The sequence below is a fragment of the Aquarana catesbeiana genome, linkage group LG11, assembly GCF_042186555.1.
Source record: "Aquarana catesbeiana isolate 2022-GZ linkage group LG11, ASM4218655v1, whole genome shotgun sequence".
NCBI lineage: Eukaryota > Metazoa > Chordata > Amphibia > Anura > Ranidae > Aquarana > Aquarana catesbeiana.
The window spans coordinates 108,647,962-108,672,438 of record NC_133334.1 but is presented as its reverse complement, the minus strand read 5'-3'; the positions used below and the strand labels follow the sequence as shown (position 1 = coordinate 108,672,438).

Sequence of the window (24,477 nt, the reverse complement as noted above, 5' to 3'; positions counted from 1 at the left end):
AAAGGGGTTAAAGATAAAAAGACTTCTGTGTGCAGCACCCCCCCTCGGCCTCCCTAATACTTAACTGGTGTCCCTCTCTGTCAAAGTCAGCTAGCCAATCAGGAGAGAGAGGGGGCGGGACCAGGTCAGGTTTTTTGTGTCTGAATGGACACAGGGAACGGTGACTCTGCTCGGGTGCCCCCATAGCTGCTTGCTGTGGGGGCACTCAACAGGAGGGAAGGGCCAGAATCACAGAAGAGGGACCCGAGAAGAGGATCTGGGCTGCCCTGCGCAAAAGCACTGCACAGAGCAGGCAAGTATAACAGTTTTTGTTTTGTTTTTTCTAGAAAAGCAATACCTGCAGGCATACATGCCTTCAATTTATTCATTGCTATATATGTCCCAAGTTAGGAGCTCTGTTAGACTAAAGTTAGCAGTTGCCATTTTTGTTTAAACTGCTTAACACTCCATAATGAAAAGCCAAAATCTGACTGAGTTACAAAGAAATTAGCATCCTCCATTCTTTATCTCTGTTTATTCCGTGTTTTTGTATTACAATTTTTAGCTTCCAGTGCCTGGATAACCAAACAGTGATTGCATCATAGGATGCAGTCACTGTTCAGTTGACAATTTCCTTTTCTTGAACTGGTTGGTGAAGACAGTCACCCACTGCTCAAATTTTGTCCGATTCAGCAGGAATCATCTGAAATCGGTGCTTGTACGGTCTGCCCTTATGTTGTAAAGTGCTGCATAAACTGTTGGCGTTATATAAATCCTGAATAATAATGTAATGTATGGCTAACTTCATGTCTTAATTAGTAAGCACTTTTGCCTTGCAGCACTAGACACTACCTGCATGGAGTTTGCATATTCTCCCTGCGCTTCCTTGGGTTTCCTCCAGGTACTCTGATTTTCAAAGATTGGTAGGGTAAGTGCCGGTTCACAGCTAAGTGGCTTCAAAGTCATGCGACTGATAGCCGACATCCTGCACGACTTCATTACGCCTTGCTTGCGACGTCATTAACAGAAGTCAATCCAAGTCGGGGTGAAGTCACCCCAAGGTCGTGCAGGAACCTTTTTCTGAGTCGCACCATTTAGAACAGTTTCATTGCCGTTAATGGGGCGAGACTTGTCATCCAACTTTTAAGTCACTGCAGTGTGAACCAAGCTTTATTGGCTCCTGCCTAAAATGACCCTAGTATCTGTATGTAGGCATGTGAGGTAGGGACCTTAGATTGTAAGCTTCTTGAGTACAGGGACTTGTGTGAATGCACAAAAAAAAAAAAAGAAAAGTAAAGTTCTGCATAAATTGTTGGCGCTATACAAAATACTTGCAATAAATAAAAAAATAAATTAACCTAAATTTAACCAGTGCTATGCATGGCCGAAGAATTGGTACATCCAATCTATATGTACCCGACTAACCCTACAGGTACCCTAGTCTGTGTATGATTATTTACTTACCTCAAAGCCAAAGACTAGCTGAACAGACGCCCCACGGGTGACCAGACTGTGATAAGCATGAGACACAAAAAGAACATCCAACACACCCAGCAAAAGCATCAGTGCTGGAAGAGAAAAAGCGTGACAAGCACACTAAAGAACAAATAGTAAAAAAGGAAAACAGTAATGTTAATGATCATACTAATTTCAAACAAATACATAGGAGGGGAAGATAAACAAGGCTTGTTATACAATCACACTATTGAATACAGTGGCTGATGCATGATGCAATACTCATGCAAGGAATATTATGGAAAATAGAACGTAGACACCACATTGGAGACTGGCAGCCTGGGAACAGTTTTGATTTTTAAAAGTTATTTATAGTAAATACAGCTGTATGCAAAACACATAACGGCCAACACGAAAGAAGAAGTGATACTGAACTGCTCTATCAGAGGTTTATGCCATAAGCATTTAGGCTGCATTCACACATCAGTGTTTTGAATTGCTGCAGATTTGCTGCGAATCTGCCCGCGATTTTAAAGTGCTGATGTGTGAATGACAAAATGCAGGACTCGCATTTGAGAATCAATTCATTTGAATGACACCTCAAATTGCGGCGCGGTCTGCTGCGATAAATCACGCTGCAATCACAGCAACACACATTGCAGGAAGCATGTCGCCCAAAAAAAAGTTCAGGAGCCACTTTTGGGCGACAGGTTTCCCGCGTGATTTATCTCACGACAATCATTGCGATTTGAGGTGTCATTCAAATGAATGACATCTCAAAATGAGAGCATCGCGATTTGTCATTCACGCATCAGTGCTTTCAAATTGCGGGCAGATTTGCAGCAAACCTGCCGTGATTCAAAACACTGACGTGTGAATGCAGCCTTACACAGAACCATCAAAAGTTCTGGAACATGACAGAACATGAGTTCAAGTAATGGCCTGGCGTTATCCTGGACTCTGAACTCTCCTTTTGGCCCCACATCCAAAATCCCTTTCCAAAGCTTTCTGCCTCAACCTCCAAACTACATCCCTTCCTAACCAATGAAACCACAAAGCTCCCGATTCACTCCCTGGTTATCTCTCGCCTCGACTACTGCAACTCCCTCCTCATTGGCTTACCTTTAATTAGACTATCCCCCCTTCAGTCCATCATGAATGCTGCTGCCAGACTCATCCACCTTACAAACCGCTCAGTGTCTGCTACCCCCCTCTGCCAATCCCTCCATTGGCTGCCACTCGCCCAAGAAATGAAATTCAAAATATTAACAATAAGTTACAAAGCCATCCACAACTCTGCCCCCAGCTACATCACTAGACTAGTTTCACAATACCAACCTAATCGTCCTCTTTGTTCCTTCCAAGACCTCCTGCTCTCTAGCTCTCTCATCACCTCCTCCCATACTCGTCTCCAGAATTTCTTCCGAGCCTCTCCCATCCTCTGGAATACTCTACCCAAATCTGTCAGACTATCTCCAAACCTACTTTTAGGCGATCCCTGAAAACTTTTCCCTGCGGAGAAGCATACCCTGCCTCCACCTAACAACTGCACTTTTATTTTCATCATCAGTTCACCCCCCCCCCCCCCCCCAGTTATTACCCTTTTGTATCACCTGACCCTCCCTTCTAGATTGTAAGTTCTAACGAGCAGGGCCCTCTGATTCCTCCTGTATCGAATTGTATTGTAATTGTACTGTCTGCCCTAATGTTGTAAAGCGCTGAGCAAACTTTTGGTGTTATATAAATCCTGTATTATAATAATAATAATAATAATAATAATAATAATAATAATAATAATAATAATAATAATAACTGGCTATAGGGGATGATTTACCATAGTTTTATGACAGATCAATCTTTTCTCTGCAGGTAAGGAGGGAGGCAATGAAAAGGCTCTGGCAGTCTATGCCTATTACTGCTCATCAGCCTTACAAATAAACAGTAGAAAACGTGAGGTAACAAAAAGGAGGCCCTTATTAACCCATTTAGCTTCCCCGTCTACGTATATACCCCTTGAGGACCAGAGATTTTTACATTTCTGCTACTGACCTATTCAATAGATAGATACATTTTTTTATCAATATTGTCTTGCAAAATAGTATTTTATTTTGCAATAATTTTTTATTCAGGCGAAGAACAAAAATACACACAAAAAAATTTTAGTTTGCCCAAAGTTTGTTTTAACACAATTAGTGGTCGATTTATGTTTTTACACAAGACTCACACATTTTCTCAATTTAAATCAATTAGAAAATGCTGTGAACCCTAGGTGAAAGCTGTGTGAATCATTTGTGAAAATATTTATAAACAAGACCCCTTGGTGTTACTATAGAAAGGGCAGATCTGATTGTGTGATTTGTCCTTTTATTATGACACTAAAATTACAAATCTGGTACAAAACATGGCAAAATTATATCTATCTATCTATAAAAGACAACAATTTGCCACGATGCTCTGTACCTGAGGAAGTATTAAAGTACAACTAAAGGCAAAACTTTTTTTTAGTTTTGGATAGAGGGGAGAGGGGATTTTGGGTTGTCCCCAGAAAGGTAATATGGAGGGGAATCTTCCAATGAGGACCCTAGTTCAGGTGACCTGGGGGTCCCCAAAGAATTCCCTTAATTTGCAGGGATTGCCTCTCACTTCCTGTTTGGGTATGGGACAGGAAGTGAAGGAAAATCTCTTTAATCGTGCACAGATAGTGGAAAAAAGCTGACGGGGGTTATAACCCTCCCTTGCACTATCCAAAATATAAGCCACTGCTGTGGCATTGTTGGATTGGATCCTGACAGGGCAACCCTGTAACCTGAGTGTCCAGGCCTTTAGGGCTAGATACGGCGCATGGATCTCAAAAATGTTGATGGGTAAGGTCGTCTCGGTCTTGGACCATCTCCCTCGAACAGTCAACTGTTCCAGAACTGCACCCAACCCGAAAGGCTGGCATCCGTTGTTACCCCTCTCCAGGTAACTGGTAAAAAGGATTTCCCTTTCCGCAGATTTTCCGGTATGAACCACCAACTGAGGCTCTGACGCACTGTAGGTGACAGGCGCATCGGCAAATCTAGCCCCTGGACCTTCTTGTTCCAGGCAGGCAGGATAATGTTTTGCAGCAGTCTCAAATGAAACTGAGCATAGGGAACTGCTTCGAATGAAGCCACCATTTTCCCCAGTAACCTCATACAAAGACAAATAGAAGATACTGGCGAAAAAACTGAGGCACTCCCAGTAAGGGGAGGGGTTATATAGGGGGTTGAACTTCTTGTCTAGGGTGTGCCAGTGTCCAATCACCTAGTGATACTTATATAATCAATCAGTAATTACTGAGGCTCTGTGTCCCGTGATGTACGAAAGAGAAAAAGGTTTTGCCGATAGTTCTACTTTAAGGTCAAAACCCATGGGTGGTCACGTAATTTCCGGTTTGTCGTATAGTGGCCATTTGACCTGGCGCTGTTTGTTGGTCGGTGGGGTTTCTACCTATTTGGCAGGCAGACGACATGAGGGCTCAGGTGTTTGTGTCACTCTAAAGCCCGCCCTCAGGCGCTTCCCTCCGAGGTGATTCCCGGACAGATTCCTTGGTCCCGCTTTGCATCCACAGGTAGCCCTCATTGGACCTCCTTGTGGATACGTTTGGAAGTTGGGGGGGAGCCCTCTCACATTACCTGGGCTTGTATGCCTCTATTAGTCGCCACCCAGGGGATGTGGGCAGCCTTTGGGAGACACCATCTATTCAGGGAGATATGTACTCCCTGAGGTAGGAGGAAGGATGATTCTGTGGCTTCATTTTTATACACCATGAGGCATACTTGACGTTTATCTTTAGTCTCTTTTGGGATTCCTCTATAGGAACATCTGACATGGGCTGATGTCTCACTTTGGATTTTGAATCTTTTCCTCAGCCATGGATTCTGATTCCTCTGGTTTTTTGATACAACTCTTGCGAGCACAGATCTTAGAATTGTGCGTTTTCCCTGTTACATCTTTGAGGTAAGCTCCTACCTGTGATTCCATGGCATATTCTTGACCGGGGCCCGATTTACTTTGTGTAAACGCTTCTCCCTACGTTTTCTTGATTCTAGTTAGATAGATATTCCGTCTTTTTATTTTTAGTTCTCCTCATCTCCCATAGTGGATCTCCCCATGGACTGGTGAGGCTTGTCAGGATAAATATGCCCCTTTTTAGGCAATAGTTTGTGTATGCTCTATGGTCAAATTCTAGAAGACTAGTTACAATATAAATTTAAGGCATTTACATTTATTGGTACTTTACCAAAATAGCAGTTGTTCTTCCTTCCCTTTTTTTTCCTCCTCTTCCTTAGATGGATATAGGCTTTATGAATTATTGTGTATATATGACATGTCTCATTGATGTTTTGAAAGATATTCACTGTCACAAGATTATTAATTTGCCATGCATTTTCTGATATTTTAGTGATTGTTCTGTCTACGTGAGATCCAAGGATCTGAGGAAGTGGGTCATCCCGCAAAACGCATCAATCTACAATGTAAGATCTCTGTGTATTTTATATTCATGTCTTTTTACTACCGGTTGTGTTTAAACTTGTGTCTAATCAGACATTGTGCATCCTTCTGTGGTATGTTTTTACATATGCAAAAAAAGCTGTAATATTTTTTATAAGTTTCTGTGGTTATAATCATTGGAGGTATATTTAAAGTCCCACTGCACGCACAATTTGTCTTCATATATAGCTATATAACAACAATTTGCCACGATGCTCTGTACCTGAGGAAGTATTAAGGTGCTATTCAAATACTTTTGCAAACTTTACAGGAATCAAAACACTCATGAGGTGTGTCATAGTATTGTCTTGTGGTCTTTCTATATAGAACACACCAGGAGTTTGCGCTGTTCTGCTTGCGCCACAACTCAAATGATGAGTGCTACCGACCCACAAGAGATTGATAAATATCTTCATAAAATAACAGAAAAATAATAGTGGACACTATATGGATCTGGCATTAAAGAACTAGTCCATATATAACCATAACAATTCTTAAAACATATTTATTACTAAATCTGAAAAACTGTTTGCCAGCTAAATTTACACAGAAACCACTGTCTCCTGTGAGGCACCTCCAAGGTACCTAGATATTTCTTAGATTAAGCTTTTTAGGGCATACCTTATGTGCCCAAGCTTGGATACTGGTTGCACAACATCCACCATTAAACTGGAGTTCCCGTGTAATAAAGCATCAACTGTGAATTATTATGTATGGAGCCATCTAACATGCATATTTCCACATGTAAATTTAAAATATCACCTACCAAGAATACGGAAATGAAACAACCAGGAAATGTTTGGACTGCGTTCCATCTGTAATAAAGCAAGAATGCAATTATAAAGCAATCACAAAACCTGTAGCTACCCCAAAGTCCCATCTGTTTACATGCACTCTGGTAAAGTGCGTTTCATAACATGGAACACTACAAATGTCCATACTGTCCTATGGAGGAGGTTTGCTCATGCCCCATTACAAACAAAACATGCTATTTGATAATTGTTTTATGCACAGTGTTACATTTAAAGTTTATTTTTATTAATCACAAGGGACGTTCCACTTTGAATGGAAATCACCCAAATGGATTGGACGCTTAAGCTGTCCAGTAGAAGTGGAAATCTGCATTTAATTTTTTTTTTGTTATTGTGCTTATAAAATGTTTCCACCCCAACATTGTTATATAATTGTAGAATATGACTAACACAAGATATGGACTTTGAGTAGAGTTTGTGGGAGTTGAAATTACTTTCTGTTCCTACAGAAAACCCAAACTTTCCAAGCCTACAGCTGGTATCTCCCTTCTTATCCAATGGTGTACCAGGGAATCTTGCAGTGATTCTAGGAAGAACTGTTCCTGACTTAATTGTGCAAAACAAACATTTAAAATCTGTTAGGAGAGATATACTGTACAAAAGGCTACCAATACTGCCACTGGCCTGCAGATCATAATGTTGGAGAAAAGTCAGAATTTCTAATATGCATAATTTTTAGTGACTCCAAATATTGTAGTAAGTGGCGTCAACATCATGGCCAGACAACTAGAACTTTGAAAATGAGCAGCAAACAAAGGTAGCCTCCTTGTTTTTTTTTTTTTTTTTTTTACAGCAGGTTTCCTTTAAACAGGAAGATCAGTACTCAATTGTCTTCCCCACTCCACTGACATTCTGGGTCATACACAACACAAGGCGAATGGTGAACATGAAACTCTAATCTCCCAAATCATCATCCAGAATGTAAAAGAAAACCAGGACCAAGGTTGGCAGCAGGAGAGGATGGTACCTGGCATCAAAATGACTTACAGGGTTTACAGAGAGGCTTATGAATTACAATTAAACGCAAGCTTACCCACTGTTATTGCAGCTGTAAACTTACTTCAACCCTTTGACTGCCATCATACCATCCTTACAATCACTGACCAGCTAAGAGATGAATGGCCATGATACTAAAGTGGAACTGAATGCATTTTACAACAGACTATGATCAGGCAGGCTATTACTGCAGAAGTATCATGCAGTGTCTCTTCTGTAATAAAATACATCTCCCTGCCTGCTTGCAGTCTTCTGCATCATGCAAATGGAGTTGTGCAAGCACAGCTCAGCTTACATCATCAGCGCAGTCCCTGTGTGCCAGGATGACAGACTTCTGCACATGCGCAAAAGTTACATCATCCTACTCTGGCCAATGGAGATGCCTGAAGACTGGCACCCAGGGAGAAGATGACAGAGGGACCCAGATCATTAGAGAGGAGGCAAGTAAAGTGCCTTTAGTTGCGCTATAAGTATATATTATTTGGCATTACAGTTAATGCATGGTAGCCAGTCAAGTAGAATTTTCAGAAAAAAAAGTGAGCAATGGAGGTCCCTACATTACTCTCATAACTGGTTTCCTAAAAGGCAGCAATTTTGATACTTTTTTTCCATACCAGCAAAACATAACCAAGGAAACCCTAACCCACCCTTTATCATGTTATTTAGGTCAGTGGTTCTCAACCTCAGTCCTCAAGCACTCTCAACAGGCCATGTTTTGGGAACCTCCCTTAGATAAAATAGCTCTTATCAATACCATGTCATTGATATGGATTTAAAGCAGCTGTGCAAAGTAAAGGAAAACCTGAAAACATGGCCCGTTGGGGGTACTTAAGGACTGAGGTTAAGAACCACTGATGTGGGTCACTTACAATGCCATATGAGTCCAAGAAGTGTTCACTAAACATACAACACCATCACTTGATCGCCTTGTGTCATATTTTACAAGGTTTTTAAAAAGTAAGCACAGAGACCAAATGTATATCAGGTTACTGGTATGTAATATTCATTTAAAACTTACAAAATCCACACGATCCTCGGCTAGCCAGTGGAAACATTTGAGGAATAGCAGAAGAGTGAAGAGTGCTACAAAGCGAGGGCTGAAATCATCCCGGAACACTGTGAAAGCCAAACATGTTTCTGTAACAGCGTACCAGGAGCGCTCCAGAAGGTGCTGACACCAGAAGAGCACAGCAAAAAAAAAAAAAAAAAAAAAAAGAACAAAGATATATGTTACTACACAGATAACGTCAATGTAGATACATAAAGAACATATGTTAACCGGTTTTCTGCTGAGAAAGAATACATGACATTAACTTAATGTTAATAGACCTATGGTATATATGTATTATATGCAATTTCTAGATACCAGATTGCCAAGTTAGTGGGCAATCCACTGTGGCTAGTGGCTACCAAAAATCCAGAATACAATACAAATAATAAAAGGCTAACATTTACATTAGTCATTGTACAAAGATTTTTTTTTATTTTTTTATTTTTTTTTTTATTTTTATGATGAAAACATAAAGCTGGAAATGCACGCTCGTTAGCAGGCCAATTCCAAACTAAGGAATACTAGGTTTCCATAGCACATCTTCCCATGGGAGAAATAGGAGACTTTTCTAGAGAAGAATAGCAACACCTGGTTTTCTGTACTTTAATCAGAGTACAGATTTGACTTATCTGCAGTTTAATCTGCAGGGAGGTCCACGTCACAAGACCATCTGTAGAAAATTACCAAATTCTTTCACAAGGTAATTTTAACCATGCAGCGGTTTGTCTGGAATTCAGCTTTAAAGCAATACTAGAGTCTTGTTTTTTTTTTTTTTTTTGTTGTTTAAAAATAACAAACATGTTATACTTGCCTCCTCTGTGCAGTTGGTTTTGCAGAGAGCTGCCCCAGATCCTCCTCTTCTCGGGTGTCTCTTCGCTGCTCCTGGCCCCTCCCTCCTATCAAGTGCCCCCACAGCAAGCAGCTTGCCAACAGGGCACCCAAGCCAAGCCGCTGCTCCATGTGTCCATTCAGACACAGAGCCGCGGCTCGGCCCAACCTCCCCTCTCTCTCCTCATTAACTCACTTACTTTGAATGACAGCAGCGGGAGCCAATGGCGCACCGCTGCTGTCTCAGCCAATCAGGAGGGAGCCCTGGACAGCCGAGTCTCTCATGCAACATTTCTGGATCAAAGTGGGGCTCAGCAAGTATCAGGCGGGCTGCTGCACCCAGAAGGTTTTTATATCCTAATGCATAGAATGCATGTTAAATATCAAACCAAAATCCCAAATAACCCTACAAATATACAGCGTGGTGCCCAAACTTACCGGTCCTATCTGCCACATGTTTAAAGAATAAGATCAGCTTTAGGAACATGTTACATCTGTATTTAGGGTGTAACATGTTCGTAAGCACCCCCCTCTGCATAGCCACGTCATTCACAGGGATCTGTGAATTAATAAACTACAAGTGCTATCTGTCACTCCGGCAGACAGCTTGTTGTTCTCAATGGATGGTGATCAGCGCACTTGTAGTCCACTGACACTTCCTCCAGCTTTCTAACTGAAAGGCTGTATGGAGGTACAGATACAAAGCTGGAGGACATGTCTGCAGAAGCCTGACATTGCACCCACAATCTGCTGATCGCAGGTGCAATGCTTTGCAGGCTCCTGTGGGGGGAAAAAATAAAAAATAAAAAAATAAAATTTCACATTATTTTCCTGCAAAAATAGGTGTATAATAGGACTTTTATTACCAGCTTACCTGTAAAATCCTTTTCTTGGAGTACATCATGGGACATAGAGCCTTAAATAATTACTTAATGGGTTATAGGCCACCTTCAGGTGTTGACACTGGTAAACCCAATCAAAGGAAGTTTACTCCTTATATAACCCCTCCTCCTTCCAGGAGCACATCAGTTTTTGTAGCAAAGTAATATACTTGTATCCCAAAAAAGAGGGGAGGGACCTCTGTGTCCAATGATGTACTCCAAGAAAAGGATTTTACAGGTAAGCTGTAATAAAAATCCTATTTTCTTTATCGTACATAATGGGACACAGAGCCTTAAGTAATTACTTAATGGGATGTCCCATAGCAATGCCACACGAGGGGTGGGAGAAAACAACCCGCAGGGTATACCCTGACTTGAGGATCTATACTGCTGCATGCAGCACACTGCGCCCGAAGGTGATATCCTCATACCTCCTTACATCCACCTGATAAAATTTTGTGAATGTATGTACTGAAGACCAAGTTGCGGCCTTACAGATCTGAGCCATGGAAGCCTGATGACACACTGCCCAAGAAGCACTACCTGAACTGGTAGAATGCGCCTTAACTTGAAACGGGGGAATCTTACTCCTTGAATCATAAGTTTGAATTATCACTTGCCAAATCCACTTAGCGACAGTGGATTTCAACGCTGCCTGTCCTTTCTTAGGACCCTCTGGCAGAAAAAAATAAGACATTAGTCTTACGAATCTAAGCTGCTGCGCACTGCTGTCAGTGTCACTGTGAGAGTCAATTTTACGCATGTGTGCGCCCATTATAATTTCTTGCCCTCCCGAGTCCTGTCCCTGAGCTACTTACTATAATCGAAAATAAAATAAGAAATATGTTTTTTGCCTTATCTACTTTAAATCATATTGATAATTGCATATTGCATTTGTTTGTAGCCTAAATACTTTCATTTGCACTTAAAACTGTAATTTTTAACTTTTGGAAATGCCAGTAAAAACGTGGCTGTGCCAGTAAATTTCAATCTGGTAGGTTGGCAACACTGGTGCCAACCCTTGGATTCACACCAGGAAACATAAGCCTTCCAGACTCCATAATATATAATTCTGGAATCTGGCTTCCTAGCATTAATCAGGGTAGAGATAACTGACCCAGAAAGCCCACGTTTCTTTAGCATGTGGGCTTCAATAGCCAAGCCGTTAAATTTAGAGACAGTAAGGAAGGATGGAATATCGGTCCCTAAGAGAACAGATCTGGCTGTAGTGGGAGGGACCATGGGCCCTCCACTGCCATCTTTACGATTTCTGCGTACCATGACCTTTTGGGCCATGCTGGTGCTACCAGAATTATCGGCTTTCTTTCCAGCTTGATCCTGCAAAGTAGTCGAGGCAGCAAATGAATAGGGGGAATGCATAGATCAGTGAGAACTGATCCCATGGGGTCACCAACGCACCCATTCCACATGCGAATGGATCCCTTGTTCTAGCCACAAATTTGACCAACTTCGTGTTGAACCTGTATACTAGAAGATCCACGTCCGGAGTCCCCCATCTTTGAAAACAGATCGAAATATGTCAGGGTGAAGAGACCATTCCCCTGGGAATAACTGTTGGCGACTTAAGTAGACCGCCTGCCAATTCTCTACTCCCAGAATAAAGATTGCAGAAAGGTATGGAACACTCCTTTCTGCCCAAGTTTAGAATATGGTTCACCTCTCTCAGTGCTGAGAGACTTTTGGTGCCCCCTTGGTAATTGATATAGGCCACAGCCGTGGCATTGTCGGATTGAATCCTGACAGGACAATCCCGTAACCTGAAAGTCCAGGCCTTTAGAGCCAGACGTACTGCCCGAATCTCTAGGCTATTGATGGGCAAGATTCTTTCAGTTCTTGACCACTGTCTTTGGAAAGTTGTCTTTTCTAGTACTGCTCCCCAGCCTGAAAGGCTGGCATCCGTCGTTACCACTTTCCAGGTGACTGGTCTGAAGGATTTACCTTTCAGCAGATTCTGGGTTAATGACCAAGTGAGGCTTTGGGCCAATCTTGGGGACAGCTGCATTGGTAAGTCTAAAGTTTGAATTGTTTTGTTCCAAGCAGACAGGATACTGTTTTGCAACAGTCTTTAATGGAACTCGCAAAGGGGAACTGCTTCGAATGAAGCTACCATGGTTCCTAGCAACCTCATGCAGAGGCGAATGGAAGGATTGCCATTTGACCTGACCCTCCGCACCAGCTCTTATGGAATTGATTTTTGCTTGAGGCAAGAACACCCTTTCCTGGGCTGTGTCTATGATCAGACCCAAGTAGTCCAGCCTTTTTAGCAGTATTAAGGAAGAATTCTCTAGGTTGAGTATCCAAACCAAACTTTTCATATAGTTGGTTGTAGTGTGTACGCTTTTCTCCAAACGAGTCACTGATTGATCTAGAAGTAATAGATCGTCTAGGTACGCTATGATTGTTATGCATTGTGCCCTTAACCTGGCTAGAGGTGGGGCCAGCACTTTGGTGAACACCCGAGGTGCTGTGGGTAGCCCGAAGCGCAGGGCTATAAATTGGAAATGCTGCTGTTCCAACTCGAACCGCAGAAACTTTTGATGAGCAGGAAATATAGGGACATGCAGATATGCATCCCTGATGTCGATTGACGCCAGAAGTTCACTTCCTAGGAGGATAGAAACTACCGACTGGATTGTCTCCATGCGAAAGGAGCGGATCTTCAGGAATTGCTTTAGCTTTCTTAGATCTAGAATGGGTCTGACGTCTTCATCTGGCTTTGGTACCATGAAAAGATTTGAATAAAAACCCAAGACTTTGCTCTTTTGTGGGTATCTGAATGATCACCCCTTGAGATATTAAAATCGGTCTAGTGCATGGAACAGAGACTGTTTTTTCTCTGGATCTTTGGGAATGCTTGATCTCAGGAAACGAGAAGGTGGAAAGTCTGGAAATTCCAGCTTGTACCCCAGTGTTACCGTGGAGATGACCCATCTGTCCTGAATTTCCTTTTTCCAGACTTCTGAAAATTTCAAAAGTCTCCCCCCCCCACCTTGGTGAGGGGGGGGGGGGGGGGGTTGCCTCTTCACGATGAGGCTTTAGGATTCTGTTTTGCAGATTTCTTACCCCAGGGCTTCTTTTGAGCCCGGGTCTGACCCTGAAGTTTTCCTCTAGAGTCTGACGGCGGAGGCAGTCGCCACTGCCCAATGGCCGAAGCCCCTGGCGCAGGGGAAAGAGCCCGTTTAAATGAAGGGCGTTTATATTTTCTTTTGACTGGTAAAAAAGTACTTTTCCCAGCAGAAACCCAGTTAGGAGGTTTTTACATGGTGTTTCAGCTGACCAATTTTTCAACCACAGGATTCTGCGCATATGTACAAGCATAAGCGTAAGGTGGGATGCCTGGTGAATAGAGTCTTTAGTGGCATCTATGGCAAAATATAATGCCTTAGGTAGTTCAGCCAAATCCCAAGCTTGTTATGTAGGAAGCTCTCTAAGGGCCTGTTTAAATTGGTCCTTTAGGGATTGGCAGACGCCTATCGCGGAGACGGAGGCCTGAGTGACGACACCTGCTATGGAAAAAGCAGATTTTAGCAGGGATTCCAACTTCTTATTTGTTGGATCTTTAAAGGGGTTGTAAAGGTAAAAATTTTTTCACCTTAATGCATTCTATGCATTAAGGTGAAAAAACTTCTGACAGAACCGCCGCCCCCAGCCCCCCCGTTTTACTTACCTGACGCCTCGAAAGTCAGCTTCGCGTTCCCGACATCTGTTCCTCCGCTCACCCTGGCCGCTGATTGGCTGCAGTGGATGGATTGAAAGCAGCGCAGCCATTGGCTCGCGCTGCTGTCAATCACATCCGATGACGCGGCGCGCCGGGGGGCGGGGCCGAGTGATACAGCGAGCGGCTATAGCCGCCGGCTGTATCACGGGAGCGCGCCCGCAAGCACTCACCACCGTGCGAGGGAGCTCGCATTAAGGTGGTGAATGCTTGCGGGGAGGAGCTGAAACAGCCGCCGAGGGACCCCAGAAGACGAGGTTCGGGGCCACTCTGTGCAGAACGAGCTGCACAGTGAAGGTAAGTATAACATGTTTGTTATTTTAAAAAAAAAAAAAAAAAACACCTTTACAAACGCTTTAAGCATCTGTGCATTGTCTACAGGACAAGTCAAGTTATTATTCACATTGGAAATCGCAGCATCGATTGCTGGTACTTTCCATCTTTTGGAGAATTTCTCCTCCAGAGGATAGAGAATTGAAAACCTCTTAGGAGGGAGAAAAATGTTTATCCGGTTTATCCCATTCCGCAAAAATAAGCTGTTCAAGTAATGTATGTGCAGGAAACACATGCAAAGGATGGGAAGGTTTTAAAGAACCTAAGGAAGAAGCCAAGTTTTCATGAGACAGCACGAAAGTGGAACGAACCATTTCTGTAAGAGTTTGTATCAGCAATTTTTCAGATTGAGAAGCTGAAAAAGGTTCATCTACTGTTTCCTCTGCAGAAGGATCATCGGTTTGTTTCTTTTCCTGATCGATCGAGGGTAAAACTTCATCATGTGCCCACCGTTCCCCTTGCAAAGCTGAAGCGGGGGGAGGGGGACTTAGTACGCTTCCTATCCATTTGAATGGGATAGGATGCGATTAAAGCCGCTGATGTGAGAGGCAGCTGCACCATCAATTTACTCCAATGGCTGAGGTGCCATAATTGGAAATTCAGGCGAGGATGACAGCATGGAAATACAGCTGGAAATCCCAATGCCTGGGGGTGAAACCTTTACTTTTTTGGCTTTTGTGGTGTCTTTTTTGGCAGGCATAGTCCCAAGTACAAAAACAGAGGCACTAAAACACATTGCACTAAATTGCTGAAAATAGTCATGACTTTTAAAGCTGCTATAAAGTTCAGCCTAGTGCTGGAAAGAGAGTGTCCTTCCTGTATCAGGAATGCCAGTTTTGCAACCCATACGTGTCCCCACAGCTCATGTGTCCCTGTGTGCAGGCAGCTTGTTTCCTCCTTATCAGCAGAGGAGAGACTGACACAGCTGTATTTATCTGTTATTAGCCTGCCGTGCGTCCTCATGGACGTTTCACGGCACCTGTGTTAGGCACCGCCCCCTCCAAAAAATTCCGCCCCCTTATTTAAAATGTTTCCCACGCCTGAGTGGTGTTTTTCGGGTCCAAGATCCAACACGAGGGGGGGGGGGGGGGGGTAGGTAGGCGGCAGAGCAGTGAGGCACAGACCTGTGTAAAAATACAGCTTAAAGTAACAAACTATAGCGGTGAAATAGCGGGACCTTCCGCATCCCCTACGGCTTTGTAATGTAAGGGGGTGCAGCGCTGGTGTCCCCCTAACCCTCTGGTCCAATCAGGGGAAGTAAAAAGACATTTTTTGCAGATTGGTTTTTGCCTTGCAAAATCTCCTTCCACACGCTGTGCAGTCAGCCACGGAACTGAGCAGTGAGACAACAGAGTAAGGTATGTGCATAGACTCCATCTAGTGGAGATTTTAAGGCATGACAACATTATTTCCTTAAATGAAAGAAAATGCATAGATGTTTTTAATATCTAAGTTTTCTTCCCTTACCTTGTCCTCGCTGCAGGATTTTGCTGAATTAACAGAAAATCCAACTTTCACCCATCACGGCGGGCAAAGTTTAGCAAACCTTCAAGGACTGGGTCCATAAAAACGGGAGTCCAACTGCCTTAGGCCATGTACAAGCACCCCATCAGGAAGCTTGAGGCAATGTAACAAGACCTAAGCGTCAACACCTGATGGTGGCCTATAACCCATTAAGTAATTACTTAAGACTCTGTGTCCCATGATGTACGATAAAGAAATAATATCTTTTCCTAAGTGAAACTTAGCCTTTAAAAGTTTCAGGCGAGAACAGACCAAAAACTATTATAGTCAGTACCTGCTCATGCTAGATACACACCTTCACCATGATCAGGTCTGGCAATTAACTGCACCGACACCAAGCACTGCATGGTTGGAAGGTAGGAGGAGTGTCTCTTGTTCCTCCATTATCATACATATCGGCTTTTAAAGATGGCTGCAGTGAGAGTCAGGATAACAGAGGGGAGTAGAAAAGGTGACTACTATAAACAGACATTATTTGGAGATTATGGTTTGAACATGGATTATCTTTAATCTTAGTAAAGAAGGCCATACATGGATCGAAATTTGTCCGGTTCTGCAGGGACTGGCGGGATTTTGATCCATGTATGGGCAGGGATGTTGAACAGAAGTCGATCTACTGACTGTCTAGAGCTGATAACTAGGAGCACAGATCACTCTATTCATCTAGTGAATCCATCCCCACACAGTTAGCAAGCACCCCCTAGGGACACATTTAATCGCCCCAATGTTAACCGCTTCCAAGCCAGTGTCATTAGTACAGATTAGTGTCACTGGTCCCCAAAAAAGTGTCAGTTAGGTGTCCAATCTGTCTGCTGCAATATTGCAGTCCCGAAAAAAAAAAAAAAAAAAAAAAAAAAATCTATATATTAGATATAGATATAGATAGAATAGATATAGATATAGATATAGATATATATATATATATATATATATATATATATATATATATATCTATCTATATCTATTCTATAAAATCGCTGATCGCTGCAATTACTATTAAAAACAAAATAAATATGCCGTAAATCTATCTCCTATTTCGTAGACGCGATAACTTTGCTACAAATCAATCAATATACGCTTATTGGGATTTTTTTTTTTTTTTACCAAAAATATGCAGTAGAATACAAATTGGCCTAAATTGATGAAGACTTTTTTTTATAGCAGAAAAAGTAAAAAAAAAAAATTTTTTTAATTTTTTTTTTTCAAAATTGTTGGTCTTTTTTATAGCGCAAAAAATAAAAACTGCAGCGGTGATCAAATACCACCAAAAGAAAGTTCTATTTGTGGGGAAAAAAATGACATAAATTTTACTTGGGTACAGCGTCGCACGACAGCACAATTGCCTGTCAGTTATAGAAACACAAAACGCTGTATTGCAAAAAAATGGCACGGTCATGAAGGGGAAGGGGGGGTAAAACTTTCTAGAGCTGAAGTGGTTGAGATTGAACAAGACTAAAAGGGCAGAATTTTTTTTTTTTTTTTTTTTTTTTATAAATAATGGCATACGTGAATTTTGCAATTTTACACATTCATTAATTTTGTTGCCATCCTAATCTGTCATTTACAACCAAGCAGAGTCAAGATCTGCCCCTGTTCTGATGGTGAGGAGGAAGTCTCCAGATTGTCAGGATACAATAGCTCAGTGGGGAGCACTCCCCATTCACATTGTGTGTGGATGGGGGAATAGAGTCCATTTTTTTAGTTTATTCCACTGGTTGAACTAAAAAATAATTACCCATCTATGGGCTGCTTAAGTGCTGTACTGGCAATTTCTACAAACCAGTTACAGAGAATATGTTGGCACGCTCAAATGTTGGCTAATAACTGAACAACAGAAAGAAATCCAGCTTGAAATGATCATAGCCTGGGTCTTATTCAATATACATTAGTAGAGAACATATCAGACAAAGTGGCCAATTTCTCAGCTTACCTCCATTTCAGCAGCTCTCAGTTGACCAAAGAAAACCTTCCCCATAAACTTTCCTAATAGGAAGACTAGAACAAATGCTTGTATATAGAGAACCTAAAATCAAACAGAGATTTTTTTGTTAGACGCACACTAGGTTTTTAACATTACCCTTATCAAGTATATATCAGGTATTGTCTGTGTTTATACACAGTTCAGTGACTCCATTCTGAATTTACACAAAGGTGCTTTGTAGCCCCACCAGTGATGTTGACTATACCACCAAGAGAACTGTATATTATGTTTACAGGTGGTAGGAGAGAGCATTCTCATGTGTATCTCCTTGGTGTCAGTTATACCTTTTTGTTAATTATTTATTGGCAACATCTTTTGTTGGTTTAAAATAAGTGCAGTATATTAATGAACCTTTACTCCAGTCACTCCTAACTCTACAATCAAGTCCAATCGGGGTAAAACGGTGCAGCGAGGGAGGTCTACAAGTGGGGGATCTTCTGCATGTCTATTCCAGCTGAATAAAACTTTTTATGCGGAGTAACAGCATCAGTGTGCAGACTTTGTGGAATATTCTTAGTGGTGTGCTGAGTGAAGATGGGCTCTTTAGACCAGCACCTGACATACCTTTGTCCGATGAGAGCAATGGGGTTTGGAGCAGAGATCTCCCTGTTAGGACTTTATGGAACAGTCAGGAGGACAGCATTCACTAAGGACTCGTGTACTGAACCACTGAGTTCTATGTACTTTTCTTTAAGCACTGCAAGAAGGCGCATGCAAACAAAGGTCCCCTTTGTAAAGACATATTGGTTAGATTACCTAAAGGGCGTCAGGGTTTTTTTTTTTCTTCCTTTCCTTTAGGCCTCATGCACACGGACGTTTTTACAGCCGCTTTTTTGCAGCTTAAAAACGCCTGTCTGTCTATGTTAGTCTATGGATTCATGCCCACCTAGGTGTTTTTGAACTGCAAATGGCATAGGCGTTTTTAAGCTGTAAAAAAAAAAAAAAAAAAAAAAACCCAGGACCAGTGCTATTATAGCTTCTCTTTAACAGTTTGATCCCAAGCAAGAGAGATCAGGGGCACAACTAGATCTAAATAATTCCGTGCTGCATTAGGAAATAGGACTTTTCATATAGGGGAAATAACCTCAAAATGTTTTGCATTGCTTTATTTGTCATTCTTTCTTTACTGGTCTCATTTTACTCACTGCCATGCTGGGGCTTGATTTGGTGAGGTACACAACTGTTGGGTAGAACTGGTGCTTCAGGTAATAAGCATGTGCCACCACTGCAGCTGTGAGTGCCAGACTGGCACTCGTCATCATCGCCGTCCTCATCATCACACGGAACAGGGGACAGCACCCTGTAGGAATCAGAAAGGGAGAAAAGCTGCGTTATCATTCTGGAACAGACAGAGCGAACAGGACCTTCCATACTGCTTTATATTCTTGCTCTTAAAATAAAAACAAAAAATGTAAAACAACCCACATACTACACTAGACAGAGGAAAAGTGAAGCACATTATTCATTTTTGTTTTGTATGGAGAAGGAACGGTGATAACTTTTGTTAGGTTATTCTTGTTGTCTGTGTCCCTGTTGGAGAGATTCACTCTCTCCATTTGGTGACCATCATCACTGGGACATAAAGTGATGGGAAACCCGAAATTACACAGCTGTCACGAGAACAGGAGATGAGGGAAAATCTTATAATAAGAAAACTTGTAAGGCCTTGTTCACAGGGTCAGAGGGCCATGTCTGTTGGTTACCTTTCTGCTGGGTGGGGCAAATCAGATGAGCATCTTCACATCGCTTGCGACACCATAACTATTACTGGTCATTAGGGATGCTTAGAAAATTATAAGCCAAAAATAAAGCAATCGACATTTTGCAGATAAAAAAAATAAATAAATAAAAAGGACAAAAATAAATTCATATTCATTTAAACAAATGATATTAAAGGGGTTGTTAAGGCAGTGGACACAGCCACTGCCAGCCCATCTGCTAGGATTATAATTTATATACACATACATACATACATACATACATACATACATACATACATACATACATACATACACACACACTATAAGCCATTTTCTACAATTCTTCTTCTAAATACCACTTTTCTTATCTCCGATCAGCAGTCATGTGACCACCTGGCACTGTCTTTCTCCGATGTTTATATTACAGAGGGAGGGGCTGAGATCTCCCTCTGTAATACAAACATCAGAGGAAGACAGTGCCGGACGGTCACATGACCGCTGATCGGGGATAAGAAAAATGGTATTTATAAAGAAGAAATTTAGAAAATGGCATATAGTATATACACAACATTTAATCCTAGCAGAGGAGCTGGTGCTCCAGTGATAGAAGGGGAGGGGAGGCTCACACACAGAGTTGACAGACAGAGAGGGAGGGGGGGGGATAGGACAGAGGAGGAGGAGGAGGATAGATAGTAGGCTGTGGATAAAGGGGGTCACGCAAACTTACCACGTCATCAGGGCTCAGCAGCCATGAAACATCGTGGTCAGTTTACAGAGGGGAGGGCACAAACAACAAGGTGTTACAGGGGGGCAAATGACATAGCACAAGCACTGTGCTGTATAAAATAAAGAAACAGGATCAATGTTTTTGAGTTAACAAAAGCTTTAATTAAAAAGGTGAATATAATACAATTATAAAAAAATTGTGTAATATATATATCACACACACAGTTGTGCACACAAATTTACATACCCTGGCAGAATTTATGATTTCTTGGCCATTTGTCAGAGAATATGAATGAGAACACAGTAGTCACATGACCCCAATGCCTGCCACTGCCTCCCAGCATCTAGAAGTTCTTAAAGGCCCGGGAGGCGGGAGCAAAAAGGGGTTCAAATGATAAAGCCTCGAGGTGGCATGCACCTCATTGGATGTAATCCAGAACGTTTTACAAAGTGGCTGAATTCCTGGAGTTTAGCTTTAAGATTTGACATCACATCTTTAGTCTTTTCAACTGAACGTGGTGGTTTTTAGAGTCTGATATAGGTTAAGATTCCTAACAGGCAGCTTGATCAACAACCAACCCCGAAAATAGTCACAGGTATTGATGGGCCTTTAATGTATTAAGATACTGTAATACTTTCTATGTTCATCCTTAGTAGAATTTGCGGTGTTCCACCCGCAAAATTTTTTTTTTAAATCAGCAGCTACAAACACTGTTTGTCGGCCGCCCAAGGCCAATCCTTCCATCGGATCGGGTGCAGGTGCCGCCATTCTAATTAAGGGAAACCGGCAGTGGAGCCTTGCGGCTTCACTGCCCGTTTCCTACTGCGCATGCGCGAGTCACGCAGCACTTTGTGAATGGCCGGCTGTCTTCTGGGACACACACATGTCCCAGAAGACAACGGGGTGGCACGCTGAAGAAGAGGATATGACGTCCTGTGCCACCGACCGGATGGATCGGAAGTACAGGCTGTACTTCATAAACAGGTAAGTTAGAAGAAAAAATTTTTTTTTAACTAGCCAAAAAAGAGGGGTGGAGAGGTGGTCTTTCATTTAAGACCACCGCTCAAAAGTGGGTGGAACTCCGCTTTAAGCAAAACACAAATTTAAAAAGCACGATATTCATTTTCCTGCTAATAAGAATCTGGCTGCATCTACACCTGAGCGTTGCGCTTTTGAGTGTTTTTTCAAGGTTTTTTTTTTTTTTTTTTTTTTTTTTTTTTTTTAAGCGTTGTATGCCCCAAGTTACCCCAAATTGCGGGACATAAGAAATTCCATTGACGTGAATGAGAGCTGTATTGATGTACACTACTGAAGTTGCTCCGACTTCAGAAAAGGTTCCTGTACTACTTCAAGGCGACTTCTAGGTAACTTGTACCCATAGATTTCAATGGAAATTGCCTCCAAGTCAGATCTCTGTCTATACTGAAGTCGGGTTGCCCCTGTGTGAACCGAGCCTTAGGGTTTAATTATTTGTTTTGTTATGGTAGGGGTTTATATTAGGGTTAAGGGTTTTTTTTATTATTTATCATCAGTTAATTACCACATTTGAGCAGAAAAACTCAAAAACACGTGACAAAATGCACGAACATACTGAAATCAAGAAGTGTGTTCATGAGATAGATAGATATCTATATATACATATACACATACACACACACACACACACACACACATATACACACACATATATACATACATACATCTGCCCAATTTGAGCTACAAAAAAAAAAAATCTCCAGAATTTTTTGAGCTTCAGGCAACTTGGAGTGGAGAGGAGAACCAACTCCATAGAGAATAATCGATTTTTGTTTCTTCTCCAGCGTTTGAGCTTCAAAACGCTGAGGTGTGAATGGGGCCTCAGAGCCAAGTCCTTAGTACACATAAAACAGAGATCATGGAATAAAGTGTGCAACACAATCCATCTCCATTCTACAACTGCATAAATAGGGACCTAGGTCAGGTTCACACTTGTGTTTTTTAATGTACATTGATGCATGTCAACATTATGTATTTTCATTTGCGGTCCTTGCGCATTTCATGTTAGCCAATAACAAACTATTTGGTCTGAAATCATAAATGCATTTTCATGCATTACCACTGAGTCCAATGGGCCTGAATAGGCTCTAACATTGGCTTTGATGACACTTGTGTTTTCTAATGCACACATGAATGGCAACTTACTGTCATAAGAAAACATACAACCTTAGTAACCATCTGAGGTGAGTGGTACCAATACATGGTTTGCAGCAACACACAATGGAAACAGACAACTGCGGCATTATTCTTGTGAAGTCCTGCAATCTACATTGCAGACATTCTTCAAATAGTTCTAAACAGATACCACGATCACAGGACAGCAGTGCACACCAGAACAAAAGTAAAAAATAAGAAGCATAGCAAAGGCTCTATACATTTTTTTTTTTAAAGAAATAAATAGCGATCCTCTAAAGGCTTGTTCACGCGTTAAACACACGTTAAGGCGTATGCGCTAGCCTGAATGTTTTTTTTTTTCACTGCACAATGATGCATTAAAGTACAGTGTATGTGAACCCTTACTTTGTTAAAACAATCCATTCATTTTAACCACCTCAATACAGGGCACTTTCACCCCCTTCCCGCCCAGGCCATTTTTCAGATTTTAGCGCTCTCACACTTTGAATGACAATTGCGCGATCATGCTACACTGCATCCAAATGAAATGTATATAATTTTCTTCACAAAAATAGAGCTTTCTTTTGCCGATATTTAATCACTGCTGGGGTTTATTTTTATTTTTTTTTTTAGTAAAAAATAAGACATAAAATATTGAAGAAAAAAAAGTTTTTAGTTTCGGTCAGTAAATTTTGTAAATAAGTAATTTTTCTCCTTCACTGATTTGCGCTGATGAGGCGGCACTGATTGCTGGCGTTTCATTGTAATCAAACTGATGATCAATGTCCCGATTACCTCTCGTCCCCTGCGAGGAGATGCCGCTGATCGGCTCTCCTTACCCCACACTCTGTCAGAATGAGGCGATGAAAGCCGATTACCGGCACTTCCGTGTTTACATGTGAGCCGATCACATGGTTAAAGTTGAGGGCCACCCTGAAAAAAAAAAAAAAAAATCCTAAAAAAAAATAAATAAATAATAAAAAAAAAAAAACATTTGGAAAAAAAAAAATTTTTAAACTTACCTGAACCCTTGTTGCTAGGCAGTCTTCCTAATCCGCCTGTTCCTATTCCGCGGCGTCTTCTGCTCCTAGCCGAGTGGCCCCGTTGCCTTCTGGGAACTGTGTGTGTTCCCAGAAAACCACGGGGCCATTCACAGATCGCGCGAGCGTGCGCAGTAGGAAACTGGCAGTAAAGCCGCAAGGCTCCACTGACTGTTTCCCTTACCTAGGATGGCGTTGCCGGAACCCGAGGGACGGGACGGGTCGGCCTCGGGCGGCCGACATCGCGGGCACCCAGGACAGGTAAGGCTACTTATTTAAAGTCAGCAGCTACAGTGTTTGTAGCGGTTGACTTCAAAAATTTTTTTAGCTGGCTGGAATCCCGCTTTAAAGAGCAGTGTCAGCGGCTCTTTACAGAGATTGGGATCACACCGTGTCCTAGCAACACGGTGCGATCGCCGTGCGCCCCTCCTGAAAACTGACTGCTGGGAAGGATTTAGTTCTATGCTTAGTTTGAAATAAGAAAGCAGGGGGACTGGAAGGAACATCGGGTACTTCACATAAAAAGGAAGAAGAAATACCAAGAGAACAGGAAACTTTTTAATACAAGTTACATAATACAACAGGCACAAATCAGGAATATGAATTGGGGTAACGTACACTAACACATGCGTGTATTTGTGTTTACTCAAAGCTTTTACCGTGCACTGTAACACGAAGTTACTCTGCACATAGACGTACATGTCAGTTCAGCACACAGCAACGCAGCACATTGGTGTAAACTAAAGCCATAGGATACACAGCTAT

The 24,477-nt window shown here is 41.9% G+C and overlaps 1 protein-coding gene across 3 annotated transcripts in view; it reads right to left on the bottom strand.

Moving 5' to 3' along the window:
- Positions 1 to 24,477, bottom strand: part of SYVN1 (synoviolin 1) — an 83,764-nt gene that overhangs the window by 39,542 nt on the left and 19,745 nt on the right. For 2 of the 3 annotated variants that reach the window (XM_073604855.1, XM_073604854.1), the window contains exons 2-6: positions 19,240 to 19,394; positions 18,044 to 18,136; positions 8,779 to 8,931; positions 6,719 to 6,767; positions 1,444 to 1,547 (exon numbers count right to left, since the gene is read on the bottom strand). In XM_073604855.1, coding sequence (XP_073460956.1) covers positions 1,444 to 1,547; positions 6,719 to 6,767; positions 8,779 to 8,931; positions 18,044 to 18,136; positions 19,240 to 19,371 — 531 coding nt within the window. In that variant the 5' untranslated portion in view covers positions 19,372 to 19,394. Of the gene's footprint in view, positions 1 to 1,443; positions 1,548 to 6,718; positions 6,768 to 8,778; positions 8,932 to 18,043; positions 18,137 to 19,239; positions 19,395 to 23,467; positions 23,606 to 24,477 lie in introns of all 3 variants that reach the window. The other variant, XM_073604857.1, reaches the window with a different exon arrangement.